The sequence below is a fragment of the Anarrhichthys ocellatus genome, unplaced genomic scaffold, assembly GCF_004355925.1.
Source record: "Anarrhichthys ocellatus isolate YVR2014 unplaced genomic scaffold, GSC_Weel_1.0 scaffold26, whole genome shotgun sequence".
Classification (NCBI taxonomy): Eukaryota; Metazoa; Chordata; class Actinopteri; order Perciformes; family Anarhichadidae; genus Anarrhichthys; species Anarrhichthys ocellatus.
In genome coordinates this window covers 4671064-4698560 of record NW_022280056.1, presented here as the reverse complement: position 1 = coordinate 4698560, position 27497 = coordinate 4671064, and the positions used below count along the sequence as shown (strand labels likewise).

Below are 27497 nucleotides of genomic sequence, written 5' to 3'. Positions count from 1 at the left end.
GAGAGAGAGAGAGAGAGAGAGAGAGAGAGCGAGAGAAGGCAAACATATAAAAGACGAATGTTGAACGCGCTGAGGGGAGATTGCACCGAAGCATGTTTTTCTATCGCACAACCAAAGACACATTTAAATGGCTTTCTTTCAGCCGGTAACGTCTCTTAAGATTCAAGGACAGTGAATGGTGCATTCACGCGTGCTCCGTTCAACTGCGGAGCAAGTTGAAAATCTGCTATGCATTGAATTCATTCCTGCAAATAATGCTTTGAAGGAAAACGTACACTGTGAAAAAAGCCCTGCAGTGTTTTCACTGACGAATCACCGTAAACACAGAACGGCTTCTTGAGGCGAAAAGGGAAAGTTATTTCTTTAGAAAAGATTTTCTGTCAACAAATCAGTTGGATGTGATAACTCACGACACAATACACCAGCAAGCATGCAGTGTGTTTCCACGGTCGTGCTGGAGTCAAAACGCCTGACAAATGACACATGCAACGTCTGTTTACGTGAGTGTTTTAAAAAGAAGTCTGAAGGTGAAAAGCTGCGAGAGGAGACGAGTTCAGCCGCAAACGCAACGTCATCTCGGATGCATGAAAAAGACATGGTCTTCAGCGGAGGATCTGAAGTGCGAGTAGTCAACTAAAAATAGTAGTTTATGAAATATGTTTGTGCCTGGTGCTTTAAAAGGCTTGTTTTGAACCACGTTTGTGAAGCCCTCTAGAGCTCTGCATCAGTTTGAAGCAGAAGAGATAAATACACCCACAATTCTGCTTTCATAAACCTCAGTATCATCTAACATTCTGATTAAATAAATGAGTTACACCATTTGCATTACATTTATTACACCATTATACTGAACTTCACCGGTATACAACAGGAAATCAGGCCGACTGCGTCTGTTACCGATCTACAAACTTCACATATTTTAAATTGAACCCTAAATGCCCCAAAAAAACTAATTTAAAACCTTCTAAATCATATTCTGCGCAAAAGGAGCATGACAAAAATGAGATACAAATATTCTACAATATTTACTTTGATAGTTACTGTGTTAGCTATGTTTCACTCGCTTTTTAACAAACCAGAAAAAAAAACGTGCAACACGTCAAATGTTGACGTTTCTGAATCCCCAAAACACTTTTATTAGGCTCGTTCGACTTAAACCAGGCGTGCGCAGAATCGATCACCGGCGATCGGCGCACACTGCATGCTGGGTAGATTTGCATCCGACTTGCTCTGACGTCATGAAAACGTGCGTAACGATGATCTCACGTGAGCGGGGCGGCCGCAGATTTTAGAGCCAGGCTATTCAGAATTGCTCTCCACCGACTGCATGACCCCACGGCATGATGGGAAACTTCTTGCTGTCTTCGGATCAAAGAGCTGATTGGCTCTTAGATTTTCTTTAGTGGAAAAGGTGGGCGACCGTGGCTCACTGGGTTAAGAGGTTTGACTGGTCAGCACAAGCTTGGCTGTTCGAGCCTTGGCCTTTGACGTGTCACCTGTCAAAGACATCCCCATATATAGGGATGGGTCAAATGCAGAGACAAAATGATCCTTAATTAACAGGATAAATATAGTATAAACAAATTTTAATGCTAGATTGTTGGCTATTAGTCTCATTTTGTGCAATAACAATAATAATATATAAGGTTATTTATTTAGCATCTGTAAATAAAGATATTTATTGAGAAAGCCTACATCCTACTTGATGTCAACATGTTCTCAGTCAGAGCACTGGAATGTGTCCATCGATTGATTGTGAAGCATCACAAAACATATTAAAGAAAAGCACAATTGTCACTGATGGAAACTTGCAGCGCTGCTTTTCCTCCGTGTGGAGCCTGTTTATGTAGCTGTGATGTTTGGACAGTTGGTTCAGTTTTTAAATTTCTTAAATTTACAGTTGTATGATTTAGAAATGACGCTATCTTCACATATATTTATTTATATAAATGTTTAAATAAATATGACATCCAAGAACTAAAATATGCCCAATCTTATATCCTCAATTATAATAATAACATAGTTAAATATATAAAAAGACATCCAAACTTAAAGACCAGCAATTTTGGGGTTAAGTGTCTTGCTCAAGGACACATCGACATGCTCCTAGCGGAGCCAGGGATCGAACCGCCGCTCCTCTGATTGAAGGACGGCCCTGCGCTCCACTTAGCCAAGATCAGTTCTAGACTACGGCTGTGTGGAATATAGGTCGGCGTCTAAAACCTTGTTGGGAAAACTGGATGTAATACAAGCGTCAAGAATATGTAGTGGGGTCTTTAAAACAACATCTGTGCCGGCATTGCAGGTAGAAATGGGGGAAATGCCGTTGGAGTTGAGAAGAATCCAGATCATGATGACATATTGGGTCAGTTTACAAGGACATAACAACCATCCAACAATAAGTGCAATTGAGCCATGCTGGGAACATGACAACAGGCCAACAAAGAGCTTTGGTTGGGTTGTTCATAAGAAGGCTAGTGAATTAGGTTTTAGGAGTTATTCTCCAGCTGTGGTCCAGCTGTTCCTCTTTGGTTACTGCCACAGCCTGAAATAGATCTTGGCCTCCTTGAACTGATGAGAGATGAACGTGGGGGAAACTGTAACATCTTCAAGTCATACATCAGTTACCACAATTAAATACAGATTTATGGACCCTAGAGACCCTAAAAATGGTAGAACAGCAGCAGCAGCAGTGATCCCAGAATTCCATTTGGAGTGTGGGAAGAGACTCAGTGATGAGGTATCTGTGTTTGCATGTGAGATGATGGCCATAGAGTTATTGCGTTACAGTGGGTAGAGGAGGTCAGGCCAGAGAGAGAGGTGATTGCATCAGACTCATGTGCAGTGCTAACGAGTTTGACATGTTGCCACTCCAGAAGCAGAGAGGATCTACTGTTTGAAATACTACAATCATTTTTAAGAATCCATCAAATGCGGATAGCGGTTCATTTAGTGTGGGTCCATGTTGGAGTCGATGGCAATGAGAAGACGGATAAAGCAGCAAAAAGTTCTTTGAAGAGTGGGAGAAATAACGTTAATGTAAATATAAGTAAGTCAGAAGCTAAAGTGGTGATTAAGGGACAAATCAAAAAGATATGTCAGAACGAATAAAGGGAGTAAAGGAAGATATCTGTTTAAAAATAAACCATTGGTTGGGAGCAGGATCTAGTGGACAAACTAGAAAAGAGGAGATGATTATGACAAGACTAAGGAATGGCCATACTGGTCTGAACAGTTCCCTCTATGTTATTAGAAAGCATAATAATGGAAAGTGTATATTTTGTGGAGAAGAAGAAACCGTGGACCATGTTTCATTGTCCTGTCAGAGGTACGAGTCAGCGAGAGAAGTTTTGAAAAAAGGTCTAAGAGAGATTGGAGAGGAAAATATCATTAATGTACTAAAGAAAAGCTTCAGTGACAAATGTTGGAAACTTTTTCTGGAATATTTAGGCAACAACACTAATGAATAGAATTTGAGAAAGAAATGTATTATTGTTAATTTTTTCTATTTTATTATTTTATTTTTTCTATATATGTGTATATATATATATATATATATATATATATACACACACATATACATATATACACACATATACGTATATATATAGAGACGCACAATGCCGCATCGTTAACGTTGGTTAGGTTTAGAAAAGAAAAAAAGACTTGGTCAAAGTTAGAAAAATGTTTATGTTAAAATAGTAATGTAACAACGGAATTACCGTAAAAAACGGACTACTGCTCAAAGCAGACTTTCTAAGGTAACATTACATAACAGCGATCTCCTGTGTGAAAGTCCTGTTTAGCTTGACCCACTCCATGCTAAGATCACATATCTAATATCATGAAATCCTTCAAGTGGTTGGTCTGTTTTTTTTCTTTTCTGCTCATCGTGTCCTCGTTCGTATAGTATCTTACGAAACACTCACTCCCCATTTTTCGTGCGTTTTCCTATGAAAGCCCAAAACACGTTACATGCTTGCGGTCTTTTCAAAATAAACTTCCGTCTTCAGAGGAAACTCAACAAAACTACTTGGTTAGGTTGAGGAAAAGATCGTCGCTTGGGTTAAAATAACTTGTATCACTAAAGTATACAAGTTACATGACAAAAACATCAGCACTGCCTTCTTGTTTCACGCCGGGACATCTATGAATTACGAAGCATTCTTTTTTCGTAGGTAAAGCTACGAACGCTGGATGAGACCACCCTGTTCCACAGATGTCTTCAGACGTCTCTGTCTGGTTGTTTTTTCTGTACCAGAGTTCATTTGACGGCTTTCAAACCAACCGCAACAAACCAGACTCAAACAGGTAAGTGACCCAAAGTCCACTTGAACCGCAACAAACAAAATCACTGGGTGTGTGTAAACAAGAGGGACCTCACTGGAAATACAGAGACAGATTCATATGTATTATTTCATTTTGAATGCCATATCGTCCATAGAACGCTTTCTGCTGTTTCAAACCAAGAGTTAGTTATTTTTAACACTGAAGACCATAAACTTAAATTGGAAAAGTCCAACCTATCAGGCAATACGCCACATTGAAAACACGTTTCATGAAGAACGTTAGTGAGACTCTGTGTCATGAATCGTATGTCTCATCTTACTGTACCCGCTGTTAATGTTGGAAATGAATCGTATGTTATTGTTACTGTAGCTGTTTTGTGAAAGAGGAAATGTATCTCAGGAGACTCCCTGGTTTGATCAGAGATGAGTCAGTAATAAGAACATAGATCAACAACATGCGACCAATGTGAAGAACACTGGGCATGCTCTCAGGTTGCATCCGCGTCATCATCCAGCCGAAAATGTCACAGCGAAGATAATGAACTGTAGCATCGCTGAAACATTAAAGCGCCATATTCAGCTGTTAATATGTCATTAAGAGACATTAGCAACATGACATGGGCTGCAGATGGAGCCAAATTACACGCCGATTAGATGGCAGTCGATGGGCCGATAGATGAGTCGATGGGAGTGAGAGTGGAGGCTCCGGCGCGCCGTCATGCATTTTAAGAAGTTAATTTCCATAAAAAGGTGAGAAGATGATCTGCATGACGAGCCGCCAAACATCTGGAGATGCTTATCATGATGCATGTCTCTGTAATGGACATTCAGATGTTTTTCATCAGGCCAGACGCGGAGAATGTGGCGACCCTTTAATGCGCGGGGGCATGAAGGTGACGTCATTCCCCGTCTCTCTCTTTTTTTTTTTGTGTGCATCAGGCAAAAACAAGGCGACGAAGGACGAATGAAGGACCACCTACTTAATCTGTGTAGAGAGGAGGAGTATTTACTTAAGTCAGACTTGAGGGCCAGCTCGTAGGAGGGCGGCAGATGGCTGAGGTTCTGGAAGGATCTGGACAGGGACAGGTCGTAGGGCTCCGTGGCCGAGGTCAGGATGTTGTTCATCCGCTGGGGTCGCTCTACAGGGGGGGACAGGGGGAGGAAGCGGTGCGGTGCAGTCAGAGCACAGCCAGTCAGAGAGATGGGTCACACACATGGGAGTCTCTACTAGAGGAGAGGAAAGGGAGGCCGAGAGCGAGGTGTGATGTGGGGAAAGACGTGTGGATTGGACAGACTCGTGCTGGAGGGCTTCGGCTTTTTGGGAAACAACGGCTTTGATCTCGACCCATTCGCTCCAGAATCAGCAGCAGAGCGTTGGGTTATTAAAGCTACGGCTGCAGGTCGCGAGCAACTTCATGTCGTGAAGTTTTGCTGCACTTTATGAGAACTTTCTTGCACTGTTGTTTTTATTTGGTACAAACAGCCAATGCACTGACACAATAGACGCTGACTGTACATTATGTTCTGTGACTCATTTAAATACTTAAAAAATAAGGAAATCGAAGGAAGTTTTTTTTTCTGTTACGCTGTGATTGGCCTTCGTTTGAGGGGCGGGACTTAAGGAAGGGTCAATTGTGAATTTTCTATATTCCCACATCGATTTTGAACTGGTTACAGACACATTTTAGAAACTCTATAGTGTTTCTTCTAGTGAGGAAATCTAAACCCCTTGATTTTTGAAAGGAGTCTGGTGACTTTCCTTTGAGCATTTCAGGGTTATTGTTCACTGAATGTGGCCGAGTTGTAGCATCAATAAAATCTACTAATCTGCTAAATCTTTGCCGTCACACATTCTGAGCTGGAAATTACATCCGTTAACTGCGTCTAAGCAGCTCAACTTCGGTTCGTCGTGCTTTATACCAGTTCTGTTTGGGCGTCAGTGATGTGTGTGGCAGGCTCCCTGCACTGCGCGGAGCTCCCGTGGCTTCACTATTTGGGATGCCCAGTCATCATGGGTCAGGAGGCGCAGCGGGTGGGGAGGGCCGGGATACGGGCAGGGACTCTGGATTTAAAAATAGGACTAGGGTGACTACTGCAGAAAGGAGGACAGGGACACACAACACCGAGGAACATATGGTGCAGAGGGGAGACATCCACTGAGCGTGGGTTCGTAGGGAAGACATAGCCGGTTAGGTGGAGTGAAAGAGTAAAAGATAATGTGTGAAGAAGAGAGTTTTGACATCGGACTAAAAGGTCATGGACTGTAATGTAGCAGCGTGAATTGTTGTGACAGCAAAAAAATAAATACACAAGCACTCAAAAGAAAAAAGACCCCCAGTGTGCAGGTTGAGAATGTTTGATCTCTACATGATATATATGGAATGAAGAATACACATAAACACCGTAGGTATGTGTATCACTTACCGTGTCTCATTTGTCTGTGGGCTAACGAATCCAAGTGAGAAAGAAAGGATCAAAAACAATCAACTTTGCACAGAATGTTTCAACCAAACCTCCCGCGCCGGAGGTTCAACGCCCGTATTGCAAGAACGTTGCCACGGGGGCTAACACGAAGTCCAAAACTAGCAAAGTGTGGAATTATGCATAACCGCTACTATCCCTCATCAGGAGCTAAATAGACTTCAAAAGCGCTGTTTGAAGAGTTTTATTTGGTGCTGTAAGTGCTTTTGAAACCCATTTTCTCTGTGAAGAAGGGCCGTGCTGTTTAAGAGGCAGACTGTGGACCATTAACGGTGGGAAAGTTGGTCTAAGGACTCAACGACACTGCGGCCTCTGCGGTTTTTAGAATATCATAGAGGAAGATCTTTTAAAAAAAAATATATATATATATACATAAGAAGTCCGGCCAGATTCCCTCTTTAATTCCACAGCGCTTTATTTCATCGGCCGTTTAGATGCGGGAGCACTCGGTAACTCCATACTAAAGGCTGATCTCCCTTCACACAAAATCACATTTAGAGAAATAGATGGGATGCACTAACAGTAATTGAGTTTTCAATAATTGCAGCAAATCGCGCAGACGATCCTTTGATTATCACACACGTTTAGCTTTTCATTCCCCCCCCCCCTCGAGGACTTCTTTATCAGCTTCTCAGATTTTAATTTCCCCGTGAAAGATATACTTTTGTTCTTGAAATTGGAAAAAAAAGTCAATCACAAGAACTGTTTGGCTCACTTTTATTTCGAGACGGATAATGAGGCAGATCATTTGGGAAAGTCAAGTCGGGTCAATCACCGCCACTTAAAGTAAGAGCAGCCTAGAACTTTATCTCAGCATTTAACAGCTGCAGCGTGGTGCGGTATATTGCCTCCCACATCTATCGTTATCTCAGGTTCACACAGAGACGCTTTGCACCACATGTAAAGTCACCGCTCCAGGTAACGACTGTACTGCTTCACTGTGTTTTCTTACCCAGTTTAGGTGTGAGCGCGGTCAGGTCCAGGTGGCTGTGCTGATAGTCATGGTGATGGTTTCCTATTGTAAGAAGAACAGAGAGTCAACACCTCATTTCAGAATGACAAGAAGAAAATCAGACATTTCACCAGACTATGGTTGATGTTAACGGGTCAGTTCGAACAACTTAAAATATATATATTCTCCTTCTTGACCTTCTGTGGTAGCGTATCATGCGTCTTTAAGATTTCTTCTGCAAAATAACACACCGAGGGCTCCTGGAAATCAATTTCAGCGCTTTATCCTAAAGGACGTCCCATTTTCGAAAGAATTGCATCTCAAGGAGTAAGGAGGCTTGCCGGATGAGCTAAAAGCGAGGATACACTAGTGTGTCCTTGCCTCGACTCCTCTTTCCATGCGCCTGTTCGCGAGGAAAGGAATCGAGAATGTACACACTGGAAAATGAGAAAGGCCCTTACAATCCTGCAGTACCTGCAGTCTGTAGATCCTTTACAGAGTAGACACAATCTAATTCAGAACTCTCAAGGTCAAAAAGTAGTGAAGTGTATTAAACTAATAGTTGTAGTAGCCACTTCAACTCAGGCAGGCAGACGAGACATTCAGCTAACATCAATGTCAAGTCACACTTTTAATCCTGTGTCCCTGTCAATCGTTTATTTATCTCTTTTTATTTGCCAAAGTTATGTAAAAACTTTACATCAAATCACTGTCTTTTCTCTTCCGTGAAACACTTTCAAATGTTTGATGAATCTTCCTGCAGTCAGAGGCGTTTAAAAGAAAATAAATGAAATGAGACTTTGGGCGACCAGCTAGGCCCAGCGTTCGTATATAACCGCGTTTGTGGATCGTAGAAGCTGACAGAGCATTATGAGGAGAGAAAGGAAAACGTGTTTGGATATCAGTGGGTCACATATTTTTCCAAAACAATGTGACCGAGGTTTAATTCATTCAAGGAAACGGTCAACAGTCCTCTGTAGCTCCGCCCCCGCGCTAACCACGCATGTCATTCACATCCATTCACACACTGATGGCACAGCCTGTGGGAGTCATTTGGGGTTAAGTGTCTTGCTCAAGGACACATCGACGTGGACTTGTGGAGACGGCGAACAGCCGATCCTGTGATTGAACGACCCGCTCGACCACTGAGCCACAGTTGCTGGGTGGTGCATTAAGTGCGTTATCTAACAGTTATGCCATGATAAAAAGACCTTTGCTGGGGCTGTATAGAACCCTTTTTAAAATGTTTCTGACAAATGTTGCCCTCCTGTTCGACAGAGTATCAGTCGGCTTTTCCTTCCAGTTCGGTCAGTGTTTGCTCACCCCCCCTCCCAGATATGAGAGCTTTGATTTGTTGAGAGCGTCTCGAGTGAGCGGTGAACCGTCGCGGCTCAGTTATGGGACTGCGAGTGTTTCTTCATTTGACAGAATCCACAGAGTACCGCGGCTTCGCCCCGAATGATTGATCACAGCCTCTTTATCCGGTAACACGGAGGCAGCTACTCATGGTGATCCATCTTTGGCTGTAAGTGAGTCATTTGACGCTGCGCTAATATCGTTACGTGTTGTTTGAGTGGTTAAAGAACAAAGCAACATCATCCGAGACCTCCATCACCGAGCAGCTATGGGAGTTTGAATAATTTCAGAGAGGGACAATATTGCCCTTATTCAATTACGCTTTGTGTTTCTGAACAGCGCAGCAAACAAAACACGGATATGTGATAGTTGTGCCTTATTTGCATTTAAATATGATCATTTATCATCCTGTGGGAGAGCTAAAGACGATAAAAACACGTCTCTGATAGCTTAAACCTACATATATGAGCTCTTTAGAAGGCTTTCAGCTGACTACAGGGTGGGCTTGTGTGCTGCCTTTGTTAAAGATCAGTGCCTGTGTTTCAATGATAAAGCCTCCCCCGGCGGGTGGATGTGACATTTCTGACATATGCTATTTGACTTTTGCTGAGATCTAAAGCCAGTGTAAAGATAAATCCTACAGTGTTAAATGTGGTGTTGGAATTTTGTGCCAATCTCGACTGAAATTGATATTCAGTTCAGGAAACAGGAGGAATGTAAAGACTTGGGTTAAATGGATTTACGTAGCTGTGTACCATAATTATAAAACCAGGCTTTGGTCCGTCCTCCCAGCAGCTGTGCTCTCCAATCACACAGGTTTGATCAAGGGACCAATTATAGCGGCTAAGGAAAGCTCAGCTAAATGACTCTATGAAATGAAAGCAGTTTTTGCACCAAATAAATAACAACCTTTTACTATCTGTGTAATTGCAGAAACTCCTTTTCTTTCTTTCTTTTTCACAGCTGAGAAACGGACAGATAAATTCCACACATTAAAATTCACAGCGAGTGTTTAACCAAGGTTCAAGAGTTTATCACCCTGCAAGGATTTTTCTTTTCTCCGAGATAATCTCCGGATCAGGCTTTACACGTGTGCGATCCAATTATCCCCTTTATGTGAGGAGTCTGACTCTTATTGCTACTATTGTGCAGCAACTCTGGCCCGAAACCGAGCACACATTGTATTACTTTGTTCATGAGGGAGGGGCGAATTTCACGGTGAAGTCTGGTCCCAGCAGTCGATAGATGAAGTGAACAATCACAAGATAGAGAAGCAGTCGGACGGAAGACATTCATAGCAGACGCAGTTATTTTTGCTTTTTTAGGCGTCTTGCTGCAGTTTTTCAGACATTTATCTCTGCGGCTGGGGCGTTTGAAAATGCAAACTAAACTGCAAGGATCAGGATTATAACTGCCGAGACAGGAGACGTACAACGAAAGACAATAACGAGTTCGAACCCAAAGTCACTGGCACCAGAATGTGATTTGTTGAGATGTCTTCCACCAGAAATGACTTTCCAGAAATCACCACCACTGCTGCAATAGACTGCAGACTGTTGCAACAGCCCCGATGGATGGAGCTTCTTTCCGTTGTCTGTCACTCTCCATTTGCACTTTTCTACAAATACATTTAAACGGCGTGCAGATATGGAAAGAAATATGTGAACACCAAAAGATTACAGCCGTTATTTAACGTGCCCTTCCAAAACCAAAAGGTGTCAATCTGCTGCTTTGTTGGTTTCATTGTTTTCCACCAGATGTTTGAACCAGGCTGCAGGGATTTGCTCCCATTCAGCCAAGAGAGCGTCAGTGAGGTCCAGCACTGATGTTGGGTGATCAGGTCCAGCTCACAGTTCATCCCAGAGGTGTTGGTCGGGGTTGAGCTCAGGGCTCTGTGCAGGCCAGGCAATTTCAGGCTGGGAAAAACATGTATTTCTCACAGATTTGAGAGTGTTTTCACCTTTATTGGGTGGTTGACAGTAGAGAGGCGGACAGGGACAGCGGATAGAGGAATGACATGCAGCAACCAGGGGAAACTATGTCAACTATTGCCACGAAGTTTGAAGCCAACTGTGGTCAAAGTAACATAGTATGCTGTAGCTTTAAGATATGACATGCTGACTTGATTAATCCACATTTGTAGTGAGTATTAGTGGCAGCAGAACGGTGTGTGTTGGATTAAGTAAAAATTAACTCCAGTGTGTGTGTTCATGGGGATGAAGGAACAACACTGCTGCTCACTGATGCGTTTTTAATTGTTCTTCGACAACAATGGTGTTTGGTCTTCTCATGAGATTTGTTGACAATAATTATTGAAGTCTTTTGTCCGGCTTTTGTCAGTTTTAAATATCCAAGTGCAATAAGAATGTTGCCAGCCATCTTTAAATAATGTCAATAATGAGTGAAATAGTCTCATCACTGTGCAGCACCACACTGAATGTAATGAGTTCCTCATTTTCTTTCCAGAGGCTGAAAAAGGTTCAAACTGTTGCTGCCACAATAAAAGCTGTCAGAGAAAAGTGGAGCAAATGTTATTCGTCCTCCTCTAGACAACAGCTTCATCAGTCACACTGAGGCGTAGACGTGTCTGAATCCGGCCGGACACAGAGCTCAGCGAGGTATGTAGAGGAGGAGAACGTAGACCTGCTCGGATTCAATACATAATGCAGCAGCTCTCACTGCCGGTGGAGTGTGTCACATGGATTGGCCGTAGTAACGCCGGCGGCTCTGTCACAAATGAATTGAACGCTTCCAGGTTCCAGCGGGTGGACAGAGGGGGACCCCGCTGTGACCCAGATCCATTTTAAATGGCTCGCTCTGGGGGAAGCTGATGGACAGACGCAGGCTCCGGGGAGAGAGAGAAAGCCCCAATCACTCTGTCGTTATGCTGGCAGAGGGTGAAGCGCCATGTGGACCTGGTGGGACGGATCACCTCGTTATGCCCTTGTGCATATTATGTGTGAGAGAGTTTTCACCTTCCAACTTCTCAGGACTTTAACCTCTGATGGAGAAATTTACATCTGAAGCACCAGAATCTGAAGAGGTCAATCAAAACGATTTACAATCTAACGATGTGAAGAAATGATATTGTTATCTGACTAATAGGTTCAGTTCAGTGCAGTGCAGTTGGCAACAGCTACAATTTTGTCATGATCTCTGGTTTTGTTTAGTTCCCTGCCTCTCGTGTCCTGTGTTTCTTTAACTTCCCTCCATTTTCCTGTGTATCACCTTTGTGTCATCAGCCTTGCTCTGTTCCCTTGGGTCTTTCTCAATTCCTGATTTTGTGCCTCCTTGAGTCCTTTCCTACAAGCAAGGGAGATACGAGCGGAGGAGGCGAGGAAGAGACGAGAGGAGTCGAGGCTACAGGCCTTTAACAAATGAGAAATCCTCTCCTCGGACCATCGTTTTAAAGCGACGTCAATTAAATATGGTGCATGGCACAGCTGACCATTGTTATACAATTCATACAATACAAGAAGGAACTGTTACATGTGTAGTGTCCAGTCGGGGTTTGAGATCATTACAGCCGTGCGTCACGTGCTTAAAACGCTTCCTCAAAGGACACAGCGGTGTTTCCTCGCTCATAGCTCCTCCAGCAGGCCTCCTCAATCCTCGCGATGCATTTGAGGAGTTGGGATGTCCATCAAGTGCTGAGACCAATTTCAGGGATACAAGTCGGAGGAGCGAGGAGGCACAACATCAGGAAATGAGAAAGACCTCCTTGTGTTTCTTTCAGCCTGCCCTCGAGTCCGTCCACGTGTCTTGTTATCCGATTAGTTTCTTGTGTATTTATAGTCTTTTTTACCTGATCCGGTTAGTTCGTCTTTTTGCCCGTTTCTGGTGTTTGGAACTTCTGGACTAACCTGCCATGGAAGTTTTGTTCTGGACGTTTTCTTTACTACAATCACAGTTGGTAAACCTTATGCTCCCTGTTGTTTGGGTCCATCCTCCGTCAAAGTTTGCGTTTGTGTCAAATTTGAATAGATTCCCTCCAGGCGTTCCTGAGATATCGCTGTGTTTCTAATAATGTTGTATTATTGACCTCGCTCAGGCAGGAACAAGAACAGCGATGTCAAAGAAAAAGAAGCCACATCCATGAAAAGTAGCATGAGACAACTGGCCACAAAGATGGAGATGAGTATTGATGAGATGTTTGCAGCTGTAAGGGTGGTTGTGAGTTGACAGAAACAGACTCGCCTTTATTAATGTCTGAATGAATGAAATGAAACAAAATGATAACTGTGTGATTATCAGGCTAACATTAGAGAGTGTTTTCTAATTTTCTATCGGATTGCTGAAGTTGGACACAAACTTTCAATCTACAGCCAGGTTTCTAAAGCAAGTTGAGCTAAATGTAAATTCAATTCTGCATTTCTGTTTGTTTCATGTGAGGAAGGTTACAGTCTTCTCTAGGTTTTACAGAATTCTCGGCATTTCCACTGGTGCTTAATGCAGTTTTTCAATTGCTGCATAAAAACCCTCAGTGGATTTGTGTTGTTTGTGGTGGATATTGTTGTTACAGAATCCAAAAGAGAAGTGAATGTATGTCATGCATGCAGCGGATGCTTTAATCTACTCATCTTTAATGACATGTTGGTATCTTGTGGACACCACATCTGCCTTCTTCTCCTCAATGAAACACTTTGTGCACTTAACTCAGTTATGGTTTCTCTCTCTGCACTTGAATGAATCTTAATTCCGTCTTAAATGAACTTTCTGAAATCATCTTCTAAACACGGGGCTTCTTTTTTCCCGGTGACATCCTTTGCAGACGACGAATCAGCTCATCTTCCGTCTCACAAGCTGCAGCTGTGACACAGACAGCCACTGCCTGTCTCACTGCGCTGTATCAGCCGTGGAACAGAAAGCGTCGGGTCTTCCCCTCACAGAGCTGGACCGACGGCGTCTCGGGGGAGTCTGTGAATTACTAACAAGGATAAGCACAGATTTATCTGATGTCTTCTCCGATATGTCAGAAGTAACATCATACAAAGCTGCCGTTATCCTTGCCGTGGAACAGGGGACTCCGTGAAGCAAGAGGCCCGACAAGAAGAAAACAGAGGCAACTGAAGGATCCACGTTGACAGCTGATGCTGGAGTGATGCCTCGTCTGGAGAGAGAAACCTGCACATTCTAAAACATGAAAACATATGGCTGAAAGTATGGATGGTAACGCTACAACATAAACGGGTGAATTGTTTTACCAGTAACAACTTGACTGGACATCAACCCCATCACACACCTCATGGATGAACTGGAACAGCATTCATGGTGAGGTTTGTCCGCATGTCGCTGCAGGAACCGAAAATGTACTGAAATAAAGGAGGCGGTCCATGTTTTCTTTATTCTCATGAAACTAAATTGTGATTTTATTCTCCAATTCTTACATTTATCTTCAAAGTATTATGACTTTGTTCTTATTAAATGACATCTTTATTCTTGGAATATTACGACTCTTATCTTGAAAAAAAGATGAAAACTACGCCAATAACGACGTCATATTCTTGACTTCTCAAAAGAACTCGGTATGTGTGAAATGTTTCAAATGACAGACATTATTGCTTAAACATGAGCTGTTAAAGTCCGGGGGTTTATAAATTAATTAAAATGAATGTATTGACGTGAATAGCTGCCACGTGCATATTTAATCAAAACAAAAGCAGGAGTTGAAAGTGAGCCGTGTCTACGTGTGTGTGTGGCCTCAGCAGCGAGAACATGAACATGAGAGAAGTTGACAGGAGACTTCAAAATATAACGGAATATAATGCAGGAAGACATTGCCGTCATAAATTGGTGCATAGAAGTCTTTGACGTTCAGAATGTTCTCTTAAAACAGAGCCCTCGACCTTCATACCTGCTGATTAATTCATGTTGAAGTAAATCAAACTGTACGGCTGTATTTGTGTCCGCAGACTTTTGGCTGCAAAACACTGAACAAAATGTCGCACCTCATTGAAACTACGCGACATAAAAAACCACCCAAAGTTTCAGTGCTTCTTGAAGTCATGAAGGACACCGTAGCGCTTTCTTTGGGATTAGTTTCCTTGCATCTGTACTGAGAACATTACAGAGTGGAGCTCCTGCTCCTCACACAAACACAAGACAACAATTATGTCAGAAGTAATTCAGTGAAGACTTTCTTATCAGGCTTCGTTTTTAAAGGAAAAGCAGCAGAGTATTACAAAAAATGAATTTCCATAATTATGCTCCGTGTTTTCACCGTAATTGCGTTGGTAGTTTGGCACAAAGCAACTGATGAAATGATTCAATGAAGGCAGACTTTGTGAAGACGCCACAAACTGGAAACGTTCAACGGAGATCTTTTACCGACTTTTGCAATTATGAGGCGGCTGCTTGCCGGCATGTAACCGACTATATGAATGCTAAATCTCAATGTTTACGTCTCTCACTTCAATCTACGGGAGCGTTTCAGATGAGACGCTCACGCGAGTTTACGCTTTGGTGCGTCATGCACCGTGAACTACTCGCAGTGAACTGGAAAGTCACCCTGAACAAGTGAGCGAAGAACACTTGTTGTGTTTCCGATGTGAAGGCGGAGGAGAGAGGAGGCGGCTCCTACTTGAGAGTCTGTCGCCATTTCTGTGCCGTCCTTTCAGTCCCTCTTCTATAATTCTGACGGATCAGTGAGTGTCTGTGTGGTTCAGACAGCCGTCCCTCCTCTCCCGAAGAGAACAGAGAGCCGGCGGCTCGGCATGACGACTTCCCACTCGAGGGCCCCTCGAGGCCGAGGATCTTCGTTTCTACTTTATTGATTGGGGATTGTGTGTCGCGGCTCCTGAGTGCAGCATGCTCTCCTGACATGTTCTTCTTTCCAGTCAAAAGGAGGCACAGTCTGTTGTCCCTCTCCTCCTCCCCCCCCCCCCCCCTTCAGGCTGACCTTGTGACTTCAGATTCCTGCAGACAAACTCTTGGGCTGCCGGCCACTAAAGGAGGAGAGAAAGCCAGGACGTGTCTTTTTTTAAATACGCAATGAAAAATCTCCATTTCTATCCAGCGCTGGAGCCACCAGCTCATGTTTCTTTGTATTTTTGTGGGTTTCAGTGGCCGGGGGGAGATCTGATCCTCCAGTTAAACACTTGCGGGGACTCGCTCACTGCCACGTCTCAAGGTCTTATCCACAGAAGATATTGCACTGATAATATCACAGCGCAAATACGGCCAGAAGATTGCACTTTTTTGCAGGGGGAAGAGTTAATTAGTTTATTTGTGTGTTTAATAAGCTTATTTTTCTAGCTTTATTCATTCATTTTTCAACTTTTTTTGCATCTTGCCACTGCATCCCAAACTAAATGAATTTCAGCGGAGCATGACGACGTCGTCTCCTGGCTTCAGTTCCCACCAACTCTCTGAAGACGCTAATAATCTCGCTGTCACGGAGTGTGACAGCGCTCATCGTTGGGAGTTGAACTGGTTTTTGCAGTGAGGCTCATTTGCATGGGAAGGAGTCCATTTTTTGTGCCAAATGTCTGCATGTTACCACATTTAAATAGATGCAAATAGCAAAAGGAGTAACACTGTCTGCTTTAAGAATAACGCGTTTCTTTTTGTCTTATTTGTGCAGGTTTAGCGGCCGCAGAAACCGCACAATCCTTTCGTGAATTCGCCTCTTGGTGAGTATTTTATGGGTGATTCCCACATATTTCAAATTGTATTCCAACACAAATCAACTATTTAAACATTGTACCTTTTTAAATCATTTTTTTGTCTTTAACAAGTGAAAGTGTGTAGCATTACAGGAATACATTGGCAGAAATAGAATATAATATCAATACGTACATTTAATCACCTGCTATGAAACATCATTGTGTTTTCGTCCTCATCACAGAGCTGGCCGCCATGTTTCTACCGTAGCCCAGAAGGGACAAACCAACAACACTGGCTATAGATACAGACAATAATATTTTCACATCCTAGCGTCGGCCATCGTAGTTCTCTACATGTTTGACACAATCTGCAACCTCGCCACTAAATGCCGCCAAAACCAAATCACTACACCTTTTAAGAGAAAGAAGGCCTTACATTACGACCAAAAGACTCGATGATGTGCTCGTAGTGCATGAAGATTGGTTACGTGTGTGGGTGAGGAAAATACTGGAAACACGATATCAGTCTGTGACTCATGAAATCCTAGCAGGAGACCTTCTCTGCAGATTGGTTACTTTTTTATTTTAAATAAACCGACAGACCAACCTTGGTGTTCCTCGAGGAAAAGCAAGAAAGAAACGGCATCGATGTCTCGCCATTTAGTGACTCCGTTTCTCAGGAGGATTTCTAATAAGTGGGTGTTATTTTACAGCCTGTTTGGAACATTCCGTGGCTCAGCGCTGAACGGCTTTGAGTGGCTTTGTCTCCTTCACACTTCTGCCACTTTCACAGAATCAAAGCAACGAGCCCCCTTCTCTCCCTTCTGCCTCATGAGTAATGTGTGATGATTAGAACAGATAATTACATCTATTTACATATAAATCTGATTGATACTTGTCCTACGGAGTTAAGCTTCCTTAAGCCTCTGCAGGAGCCGTTTGCTACTGATCTCGTTATGATCCATCCATAATATTTGGATCCTCCATCTGAAGTTACCTAATTAAATGATCATTCGCCACGAGTAAACAATAGGGGGATGATGGCGCTAATTAACGATGGCTTGAACACCGAGAGGCGCTCCGTGTTGAGAGACGCCTGATGGTGTTTGTTAGGAGACTTAAGATTAATACTGCTTCATAAAGACACAGAATAAGATCTGTTTCTGACGGATCTAATTGATTAGATGCCGCCATCCACAATATCCACCGCCCTCATAAGAATCTCAAATGAACTACTCCGGTAACAATGCTGGCACTCGTTAAAATCTGAGCGCAGTGAGACTTTTGCAAATGTCAAGGCGAACCCAAATGGTTTCCAAAACAACAACAACGTCTTCATTGTGTATTCAAAAATTCAGAATACAATCAAGTGTTTGCTCCTTCTCCCCCGCTGTGCTTTTTTAATTTCTAATCGGCCGTGCCTGAAGCCCCTGGGTGAGGATGTTAAGAACATTGTGTAGCCTCGTGTCAAAACATGCCCTCCAGTCAGGTTGCACCTCAACAGGTACACAGTCGGGCTGCTTATTAAAACGTTGGCTTCCAGCCCGAAGAGCCTCCGGGATCTTTTTGAACCTGCGACGTGCCCGCAGCTTGCCGGTGGGCTGCAGGTGCAAAGAGTTGGCCAAACAGGTGTGTGGTTGGAGGTTTTGACCGCGGGGGTCACGCTGAGCCTTCGTGTCTCCTTTGACACGCTGGAATAATCGTGACACAGTTTCACTCATGCTGCATGTCTCACGAGGCACCGGGACCTTTCCTTTCCAAACACGACGACAAATGTCAGCGTCGACCTGGATTGTTCTCAAAGATGTGACAGGATTGCACGACTTAAAGAAATAAATGTTTTAAGGTTTTAAAAAAAAGCTGAAATCGTGACTGCAGCCGCATTACTTAGGAATAAACGTCTGAAAAATACAAAAGACCCGGTCGTTGAGCTCAGCGGACCTGTATCAAGCCCACCCCATAGGCATAATCACAAAAATGTGGGATGGAAGATGGTCTATTTATACGGTTTTAAAAACATGGACTCTTCAGCAATAAGTCTCCGTTAACCAACTGCATGTCTTATTGTGAAGTGTTTTATCAATAAAGTTCTAATAACCTTCGTAAATGTACGAGCATGTTTTGTTCTGAAGATGTCCGCCCGAGAAAGACAACTTAGCAGCTGCAAAAGTCGTCGTTCTTCCTGCATCCGGCGACGTGACGTAGTCGGATAAAAAGGAAAAAATACAATCTGCTAGTTTCGGCTGGGATTCGTAGTCTCTGCCTCGGGGCAGCCAGAGGGTGCCGGGCTCTAGATGCCGCTCAAAAACAGAACTTCCTTATTCTCTCCGCTTGTATTGCAAACTAGCTACAATTCTAAATGCGGCAGAGAGAGGTCGAGGCTGCGGCTGCATCATCCGCGCAAGAGGATATGTCCGGTGGGGAGCCTCGGGCATCGGAAGCCCACGTGCAATGCATCCTGGTACACGTATGCACCGCCGGCATGGCTCCAGGAGCAGGATAACTTGGCTTTCTCTGTCAACATGGTTACACACTGAGGTATGTATTGCTTCTAATGACCTCTAATGAGCACCTTTACCACCAACACTGATTGGACAGCCACATATAAAGGTGGTGAATTTCCTCTTTAAGAACTCTCATTACGATGCCGTTACACATTTCACATTACGTTACACAAGTGTTCATGCCTTTTTCTAACCAGTAATTTCCCTACTACTAAAGGTAACAATAACTACCTTCATAGTGACAGGAAACTATGCAGCGGTCTTAGTAGGAAGGGAGTTAATTAATTGACCTGTTTGTCAGGGAGGTCTTTATGTCCTCTCGTTTCCCATCACGGTCCTGCAGGACTGACCACTAATTAGCGGACTATGAAAACCTTCAAAAAGCGCTTCTTTCCGTTGTCTTTTTTCTCATGCACAATCTTCTGCTTGAAATATGATATTGACTTACGGCAGGTGTGTGTTGAAGATATGAAATAAATGATCTGATGTTTCCTGTAGCCTACCAGCAAAGAGCTGATGTGAGATCAGATTACCACGACAGGAAGAAAGGATTCGTTTCGATCACAGCAAGTGAGAAAATGTTTTGCGGACATTCCTGAAGACATAAAGAATAATAAGAATTAAAAAAAAAAAAACTTTCCCACCAAAATCGGAATCACTGCTTCCTATCGGATCTAAAGCTTTGTGATTCAAAGGAAACAAGAGGAGATAAGGAGCAGGTGAGAGGCTGCAGATCAAAGACAGGACTGAAGGAGAATGTGTATGAAACAGTGAAAATGATTGTCGGGCTTTTGTGTGGGAGCTTTTTGAAGAGCCGTCTGGTGTGAACAAAAGGAGAGGTCAGTGAAGAGATAAGGGTGGAAGAGGTGGTCCGTCATACGAAGAAATCCCTCACTGCCAAAACAAAGAGAATGACAAACACGGGACGGATGCAAAGAAAAGGAAGATATCTTCTGACCTAAGCAACATCAGAGAGGTGATGATGATGAAGAGGGAAACATCAAACCTCTCCTCGAAGATGAGATCTTGGTTTATGAATAACTAGATGTTTTAAAAACCTACGTCTCATTTTGGATGAGTAGCAGCGCGCCTCGTCTTTTTTTCATTCTTCTCATTAACGAATACGCATTCAAACGTTTCCAACAAATCCAACTAAGTGTTTGTCACGACAGTCATTGACTCTACACAAGATGTAAAAACAATCATTCAAAAATGTAGTATTCAAAAGAAAAAGAACATTTGTTGGTATTTAATCCCCAGTCAGCGCGTCCTCACACCTACATGACGGAATAGATCGTTTGACTCCCAAAACATGTTTGACCGCTTGAGAGCAGCAGCGACGGGCGCACGCTGTGAACTACCATCTAGCATAACATTCTCATGCTTTAGGTTAAGATAAGTATGTTTGTTAAGTGATTCTTTTTTACGTACTTAGTTAAGTTAAAATAACTGAACCCAGTAGGGGTCGCCACCCAACAATGAACCTAAATATGGGCCTTAATAATCTGTTTGTTTGCTATTTGAATCAACATTGATCAGCTTCCCCATGAATAGACTTTACTTGGGCAAGCCGCTCGGGTATATTAACTGCTGCAGATTTTTTACTTTTTTTTTTCTGTCCGAGAGACGGAAAAAACAAAAAGTCCCCAATTGATAAACTGGACCTTTGGCCCACTGAAGCACTTCGCTCAGCCCTCGTTGGACTGAAAGAAATCTCTTCAGCCAATCCTTATTGTCTCAATACCATTTCCATTTTCAGCGGCTGCAACGTTGTGCAATCGATCGCACACCAAAATCTCCCTGTGAAGGCTAGTTTTTCCTGGGCAACATTTGCACCTCCTGCTGTGATGACATTTGTAACACCATTAGCAACTCCTGCTACCTCCACTCCTCTCGCCTCAGAAAAAAGCTGCTTTCTTTCTCCTGTTTAAGCACCTGATGTGTGGATTTAATGGCAAAGTTTAGCCCAAAACAGCTCAGTAAAAGCCCAAACAACACCTCTTGATAGCTACAGCTCTCGCTGCACGGGATCCGGCATCCTGCAGGAATCACAAAAGCCTCACATTTTGATAAAAGCTGCACCAAAAGAGAACATAAAAACAGCTCCTGGTGCTTTGCACTCCTCTATATGTAGATGATGAACACTGGGAGACCTCGGGGCGTTAATTCACTGTCGGGGTTGAAGAAGAGAAACCAAACAACAATTTGTGGGATTGATTGGTTCAGAGATGCATTGTGTGTCACACGGTGGAGTGAATGAAGTTCCTGCTCCTCTTGAAGACTCCTGCTGACAGTCAGCCTCCACCAGTCACATCTTGATCTTTGCTTTCATGTCTCTCACTCTTTCCTCCCCCTCTAACCAAACAGCTCACTTTTTAATTAGACCCAGGAAGAGGCTGCATTACTTCTCAAGTTCTCTTTTTTATTTATTTTTTACCTAAAATACATTATTCACTGTGAGAGATATTGCATTAACCGAAGCAAGATTTCTCAGTGTATCTACTACGAATATGAGCCCCGTGGCTGATACACTGTGGTCGATCACACAGACAGCACTATATATATATATATATATATATATATATATATATATATATACTGAAGAAGAAAAAAAACAGGAAATTGCACTTCTTTGGATCTGATAGATGAAAACTAAATAAAAACTGAGCCTGAGCCAAAAGTGGGAGATGAAAATGCCGGAGGAATCTGTGTGCAAGGGAGTTAAAAAACAACAACTAAAAAACACTCTGCGATCAACTCTGCGATCTGCTGGAGCAAACAACATCCAGGCACTTCGCACAAGACGGAGTGATGCACTAACAAGCCCTCAGAGCGGCTCGTTTTCCCGCCGTGTCTGTTCATTTTGGGTGCCAGACACATCTGTCTGCGGGTGCGCCGGGGTCACGACTGCTTGGAGATGAAATCCTCGTGGGCACTGCATGATTGGAATCCATGTAGCGATTCGAGCGGCTGTCTGGCGTCGGCTGTTGCTCCCGACACGGGAAACGTGATGTCAAAACAGGAGCTTCTTTTTTCGAGGATTGCAAAGAGCAATCTGAAGATGAGCTCACTGGACAGGAGGCACCAATGAGCTGCTTCACAGAACAAAATATACAGACCGTAAATAAGTGTCTCTGTTACTAATGAATCCCTGACAATGGTTTGCAATTTCAGCTGCTCCGTGATGAAGGGCAGCGCTGTATGAGTGAGCAGCACAGGGCTTTATTTCAGCTATAAAGATAAACTATGTCACCAAAACTATAGATTAAAAAAGGCAGATTGTAAACGGTAGAAGTTTCCCGTTTCCACAAATGATTGTCGCTCTCAAGTTGCAGATAAACTAGTAAAGTGTGGTGCTCAGGTGAGGGAATGATCTCGTCGCAAACAAATACGAAAACTTAAATTCATATATTTTTTTATCCATTTTACTCATTCATTTATTATAAGTTCATAATTTATTTATTTTTTTGATCTCTGGTAGAATATTCACACCAGTTTGCTCTGTTATTAGTATTGTAGAGGTCGATGGAGGTCATAGATTAACTTTTGAAATTATCTGGTTGACAAATCATCAAGATCAAAGCTCTTCAAATAATTGAAAGGAGGGGGAGATTTAAAATTTAATTACAAAAAAGGTCTCCACCAACTTCCCCAGAAACGCTGATCAGGAGTGTGTGAAGTAATGAGCCTCCGTTATGAGCTGTACCTCCTTTACTGCTGACACGGTGAGAAACCTGTCATCACGTGGCAGATTAAAACAATCCGCCACAAACATTTCAAATGCATAATTCATCTCCAGCGCGGTGAAAGAAGCCAGACTGGAAAAAAACAAAAGGTAGCATACGTCGTTACACCGGGTCACAGAGAGAAGCAGAAATAACAGAAGGCAGCGGGAAAAAAGACTTTCAAATAACATCCTCCTAATTAAATGTCTCCAAAAGTCGGGCTAAAGTCATTAAAATGACTCCAGTGCTGTTTGACGGGAGCGTTATTGAAATTGCATTCATCTGAATCACATCAGAAGATAAAAATGGTGAAGGCAGAAAAATCATTCACTGTGAGCCGCCGCTGGGTCACGTCATTAAATCAATGTGTCGCTGCTCTCCTCCACAGAACTGAATGTAGCACTTCTTACACATGAGTCTAAACGCTGTTGTTCATAAAGTCTTCAAACACAACTTCACAGACACAGATGTTACAGATAACAGCGTAAACCAGATGTATAGGATGTGAGCCACAAGGTCTCCTTTACGTCTCCATTGTGAAACGTTTCTCACTCTCAACTCGTTGAATATCGACGCTCAGTCGCCTCAAACCGTGACGCTCTAGGTTCCCCTCTGGAGTTACTTAAAGCTACTGTGAGGAACTTTTAACTGGTTCTGAACCAGTCTCAGTTTAGTCCTGATCCTCTATCAGACCTCCATCAGTAAACGAGACCATCAGAGAGAAGATGGTCTGTTTCTATAGAGTTATTCTTAATGCTCGTCATCGGGGCCACCGGGTCGGATTCTGGTGAAACCAAATGAACTCATGCAGGTTCACCAGAAACTCCTTCAGCTCAGACTCCAGCAGAGACCGGTCCACCGTGGACAGACCCAGATCCTCCAGCAGAGACCGGTCCACCGTGGACGGACCCAGATCCTCCAGCAGAGACCGGTCCACCTTGGACACACCCAGATCCTCCAGACCCGTCCATCCAACTCGACCTCCTCAGTCAGTTACTCTGATCGTCTAATAAAGACGTTGATGGGTTTACATTGGAGTTAGTCGAAAGCCCTGCGTGTCTCATACAGATGCTAAAAGTTGCCTTGGTGCTTTTGGCGCCGAACGTCACTGAGTTGTCCTTGCATGAAATGTCCCCTAAAACTATTAAAAAATAAAGAATGAGCAGCCAGCAGGTGGTCTCCTCACACTCATGGCTTTAGACCATGTGGAGCCACAGTCCTCTCCGTGTGATATGGTTCAGTCTAAACGGTCAGAGACCAGATGTGCTTCCAGCCATTTAAATTACGCTTGTCAAACGATCACAGTGAAGTAAATGTCTTATTGGCAATTGTGGGCTTAATTGTAATATACTTTTAATCTATTACGCTTTTGGCATCTTACCTCATAATTTCCAGAGTGATGCCATGCTCATCTTTATCTTTTATTGTGAAGCACTTTGTCCGTTTTAATATGAGTTCTATAATGTGAAGTGATTCTCCTCCTGTGACAATTAATTTACTGCATCACTCAGGTAAATGAGAATTAAAAAAACCCATAAAGGTCGTGCATAGACTTGGCTGCTCTGGTGCTGTTGGACGACATCACCAATGTAATCCAGTGAAAGTACACTTCCTGCTGTTCTTTGCGTTAGCAAACTGGAGTTTTAACGACCGATATGACCTAAAGATGGATGAGAGTTGTCATTTATTCTATGCAACAGGACAACAGTGTAACAATTGTCTTGGGCTGCTTCTCTCATCCTTTCCGACACTAAAAAGGATGCTGGCGAAGGAAAAAGACTGAACTGGAGAAGGAGACGAGGGCAAATGAACCCGTGTGGGAACTCTTAAAATACCCCTTTAACTAGGGCAGCACACCAGGCTCGGGGTGTAGCACGCCGAACCCTGTCCACGAGTTACATAAACCAACATGCGACACCGCGGGATTCCGCTAACTAAAGGGTTCTGATAATAAAATGTATAAAGGCGTGGCGAGGGCCTGCGATGTTGATCAGGATTGATCAGCTGCCGCACTCTGGACTCCGGAGTTCCACACTTTGAATTTCAGCACTGCCAGCGAAAGCAACTTCTACAATTGGGATGTTTTAAAACAACCGAAATGGAGCGGCGGCGGTTAAAGATTCATGGCCTGCATAGTCACAGCCATCCGTTCCACTGATGAGGTCTACGGCGAGGGATTAGAGGATATTGTTAAAAGTAAATTGGTGCCTTTCAATTCTCGCAGCATCACCCCAGTCTGTCCTGCACATATAATGAATTCCAGTAATGAACTGGCCTTATACAGGAGAGCACAATATAAGCTATAAAGTGTTGTACTATGCAGACCACATTTGTCACCATTACAGTCAATATTTGGCGACTGCCACAAGATGAATGTGGCCCTGGGGACAATGAGAGAAGCCCGGAGTAATCTAATGCGAGTCATGATAGTCTCTGCGGCTCCTGTAATGGTCCGCATTATACAATGCAACACCAGCGATTCTGCATCACTTCACCTTGATGCTCTTCTGTTGAAGCAATATTACTTTTATAATGAAATTGCAAAGCTGAAGAAAAGAATACGACAACAAAAAACATTATTGTGCTGGAATTCAGTTCTTAGTAACAGCTGAACTTTAAGTTCATTGTGAGGCATGAACGAGCTAAATATTTACAGACACAATCTCCTCCTTCTTTCCCGTTTGTGCTGATTGTCTCTGGTGACCGAGCTTAATGCGGAATCAATTCAACTGGAGACTTTGAATGGAACTGTTCTCGCCCAGCTACTGCATCGCTGCCAAAACTGCAGCCTTGTTCAGCCAGTGGAAAACAAATGATGTTTATGTCTATTAGCTCCGTCTTCAATTAACTTCTTAAACTCTTGATTTGCTCGTTATGTTCCCCAGTAAATTTTCGTTAAATTTAGAGGACATTTGGTTACATTGTAACCTCAGTTCTCCGAGTGAGGACAACGTCCCTCCAGCTCAGATCTGCTCGATCCACACGACTCCTGAACTTGCCTGAGAATCGGCAGGTTTTTTACTTTTCTTCAATATAAAAGCAATCTGGTGATAGCAGTCTGTGCATCCATAAGTACACTGCAAACAGGAACCGCTAATAGCTAATTCGGCATACTTTTAATGGTGCCAGTTCCCCAAATGTAAAAAAACAAATAGAGGCAAAAACAGATTATAGCACACACACAGCTATTCTAGACGTCTCATGCAACATTTTAAAAACCATTTGCCCGACATGCAGCCTGACATTTTGTTTCATTTGGAAACATTGCGATCTCCACTAAAGTGACGTTTGGAAAGAAATTGAGTTTTAAAATTTTCAAACTTTTTGGAGGTTTATGTTTATTGTTTGAGCAAATCTTTGGGATGTCTGTCTTCTAAAACTGAGCTTCTATTCTGCGATTAGTTTTGCATCACATAACGCTGACAATGCACCACTACCAGAGTACAGACATGTGTAAGGAGGTGGGCCAATGACGCATTTGGTTGTGTCATTGAGGATGCAGACTTGAGCAACTTCAGGCTCCAAAAGCAGCTCCAGCAAGCAGCACTCAGACCAGGTTTGGGCCAGTTTTATCATCCAGATACGGATCAGCTCAGATTTGGGTCATTTATCACCAGTCTGGCCACCAAGTGCTAGATTCAGAGCTGTACTGAATCAAATGTACTTGGGTCTTAAAAGTCATGATCATTTAATGCCCCTTTAACCTAGACGTAATGAGAATACTTCAGCCAGCTGGACTCTCCTCAGAGGACAACAGCTTGCTCAGCGATTCACACTTCAAGATTTGATTTCTTCCCCCCTCCCCTTGACCAGGTAAATCCAGTCACAGACCACCTAAAGCTATCTGACCGTGAAGGATTCATTCCTCCAGCAGTGTTAAGGGCACCGTCCTCACCTCCCCACCATGTTTGTGTTTATTCTCCTCTGGCTTCGTGAGAATCTGACATCCACTCCTGACAGGAAGCTTGTCGACAGACTGAAGGAGAACACCTCAGGGCCGCTCGGCGTCTCCAGCCAGGCGCCCGGACATTAACATGCACGGGAAGTACGAGGCTTATGTCCACATACGTGTGCATCGTATCTAACCTCCCTTCAGGCCACTGAATTTACAAAAGCTGTGTTGCCATGGTTAACGCATTACACACCGGTATGCCGACCTTTTTCTTCATGACGTGTAAAGCTGCGTTTGGTTATTCAGGCCCCCCCCCCAATCTGTACTGGTTTGGTTCTCTCTCGGCGCTCTCATGTGACTTTCCCTTCTACAAACGGCACCAAGAGACTCTCTGGTTTAGGTGAGTGTCGTGGAGCATTTAGTCGCTTAAGAGTCAGATATTTCCCCGCATGAGTTGGTGGAGACCAAATCGGAGCTAAAGAGTAGAACGAGTATCGTCGGTACTGTGGAGTAAGGGTTCTCAACCTTCTGTAACCTGAGGATCACTTCAGGATTGTTAATAATATGCTGAGGACCGCCTTCCCACCCAAATAAATGAGAAAAAATGTAAAAATGTGTCATGCCTCCATCAGCTATAATGACACACAATAAATCTGAATCCATATTTAATGCAGTCGGGGTCATATTTCCTCAC

General features: G+C 43.3%; 1 protein-coding gene across 5 annotated transcripts in view; it reads right to left on the bottom strand.

Moving 5' to 3' along the window:
* The window catches only part of shisa6 (shisa family member 6), a 72051-nt gene that overhangs the window by 9074 nt on the left and 35480 nt on the right, over window positions 1-27497 (bottom strand). The window contains exons 6-8 of one of the 5 annotated variants that reach the window (XM_031861890.1): window positions 7723-7785; window positions 6714-6734; window positions 5270-5428 (exon numbers count right to left, since the gene is read on the bottom strand). In XM_031861890.1, the coding sequence (XP_031717750.1) occupies window positions 5270-5428; window positions 6714-6734; window positions 7723-7785 (243 nt within the window). The remainder of the gene's footprint in view (window positions 1-5269; window positions 5429-6713; window positions 6735-7722; window positions 7786-27497) is intronic. The other 4 variants (XM_031861892.1, XM_031861891.1, XM_031861893.1 and 1 more) reach the window with 4 other exon arrangements.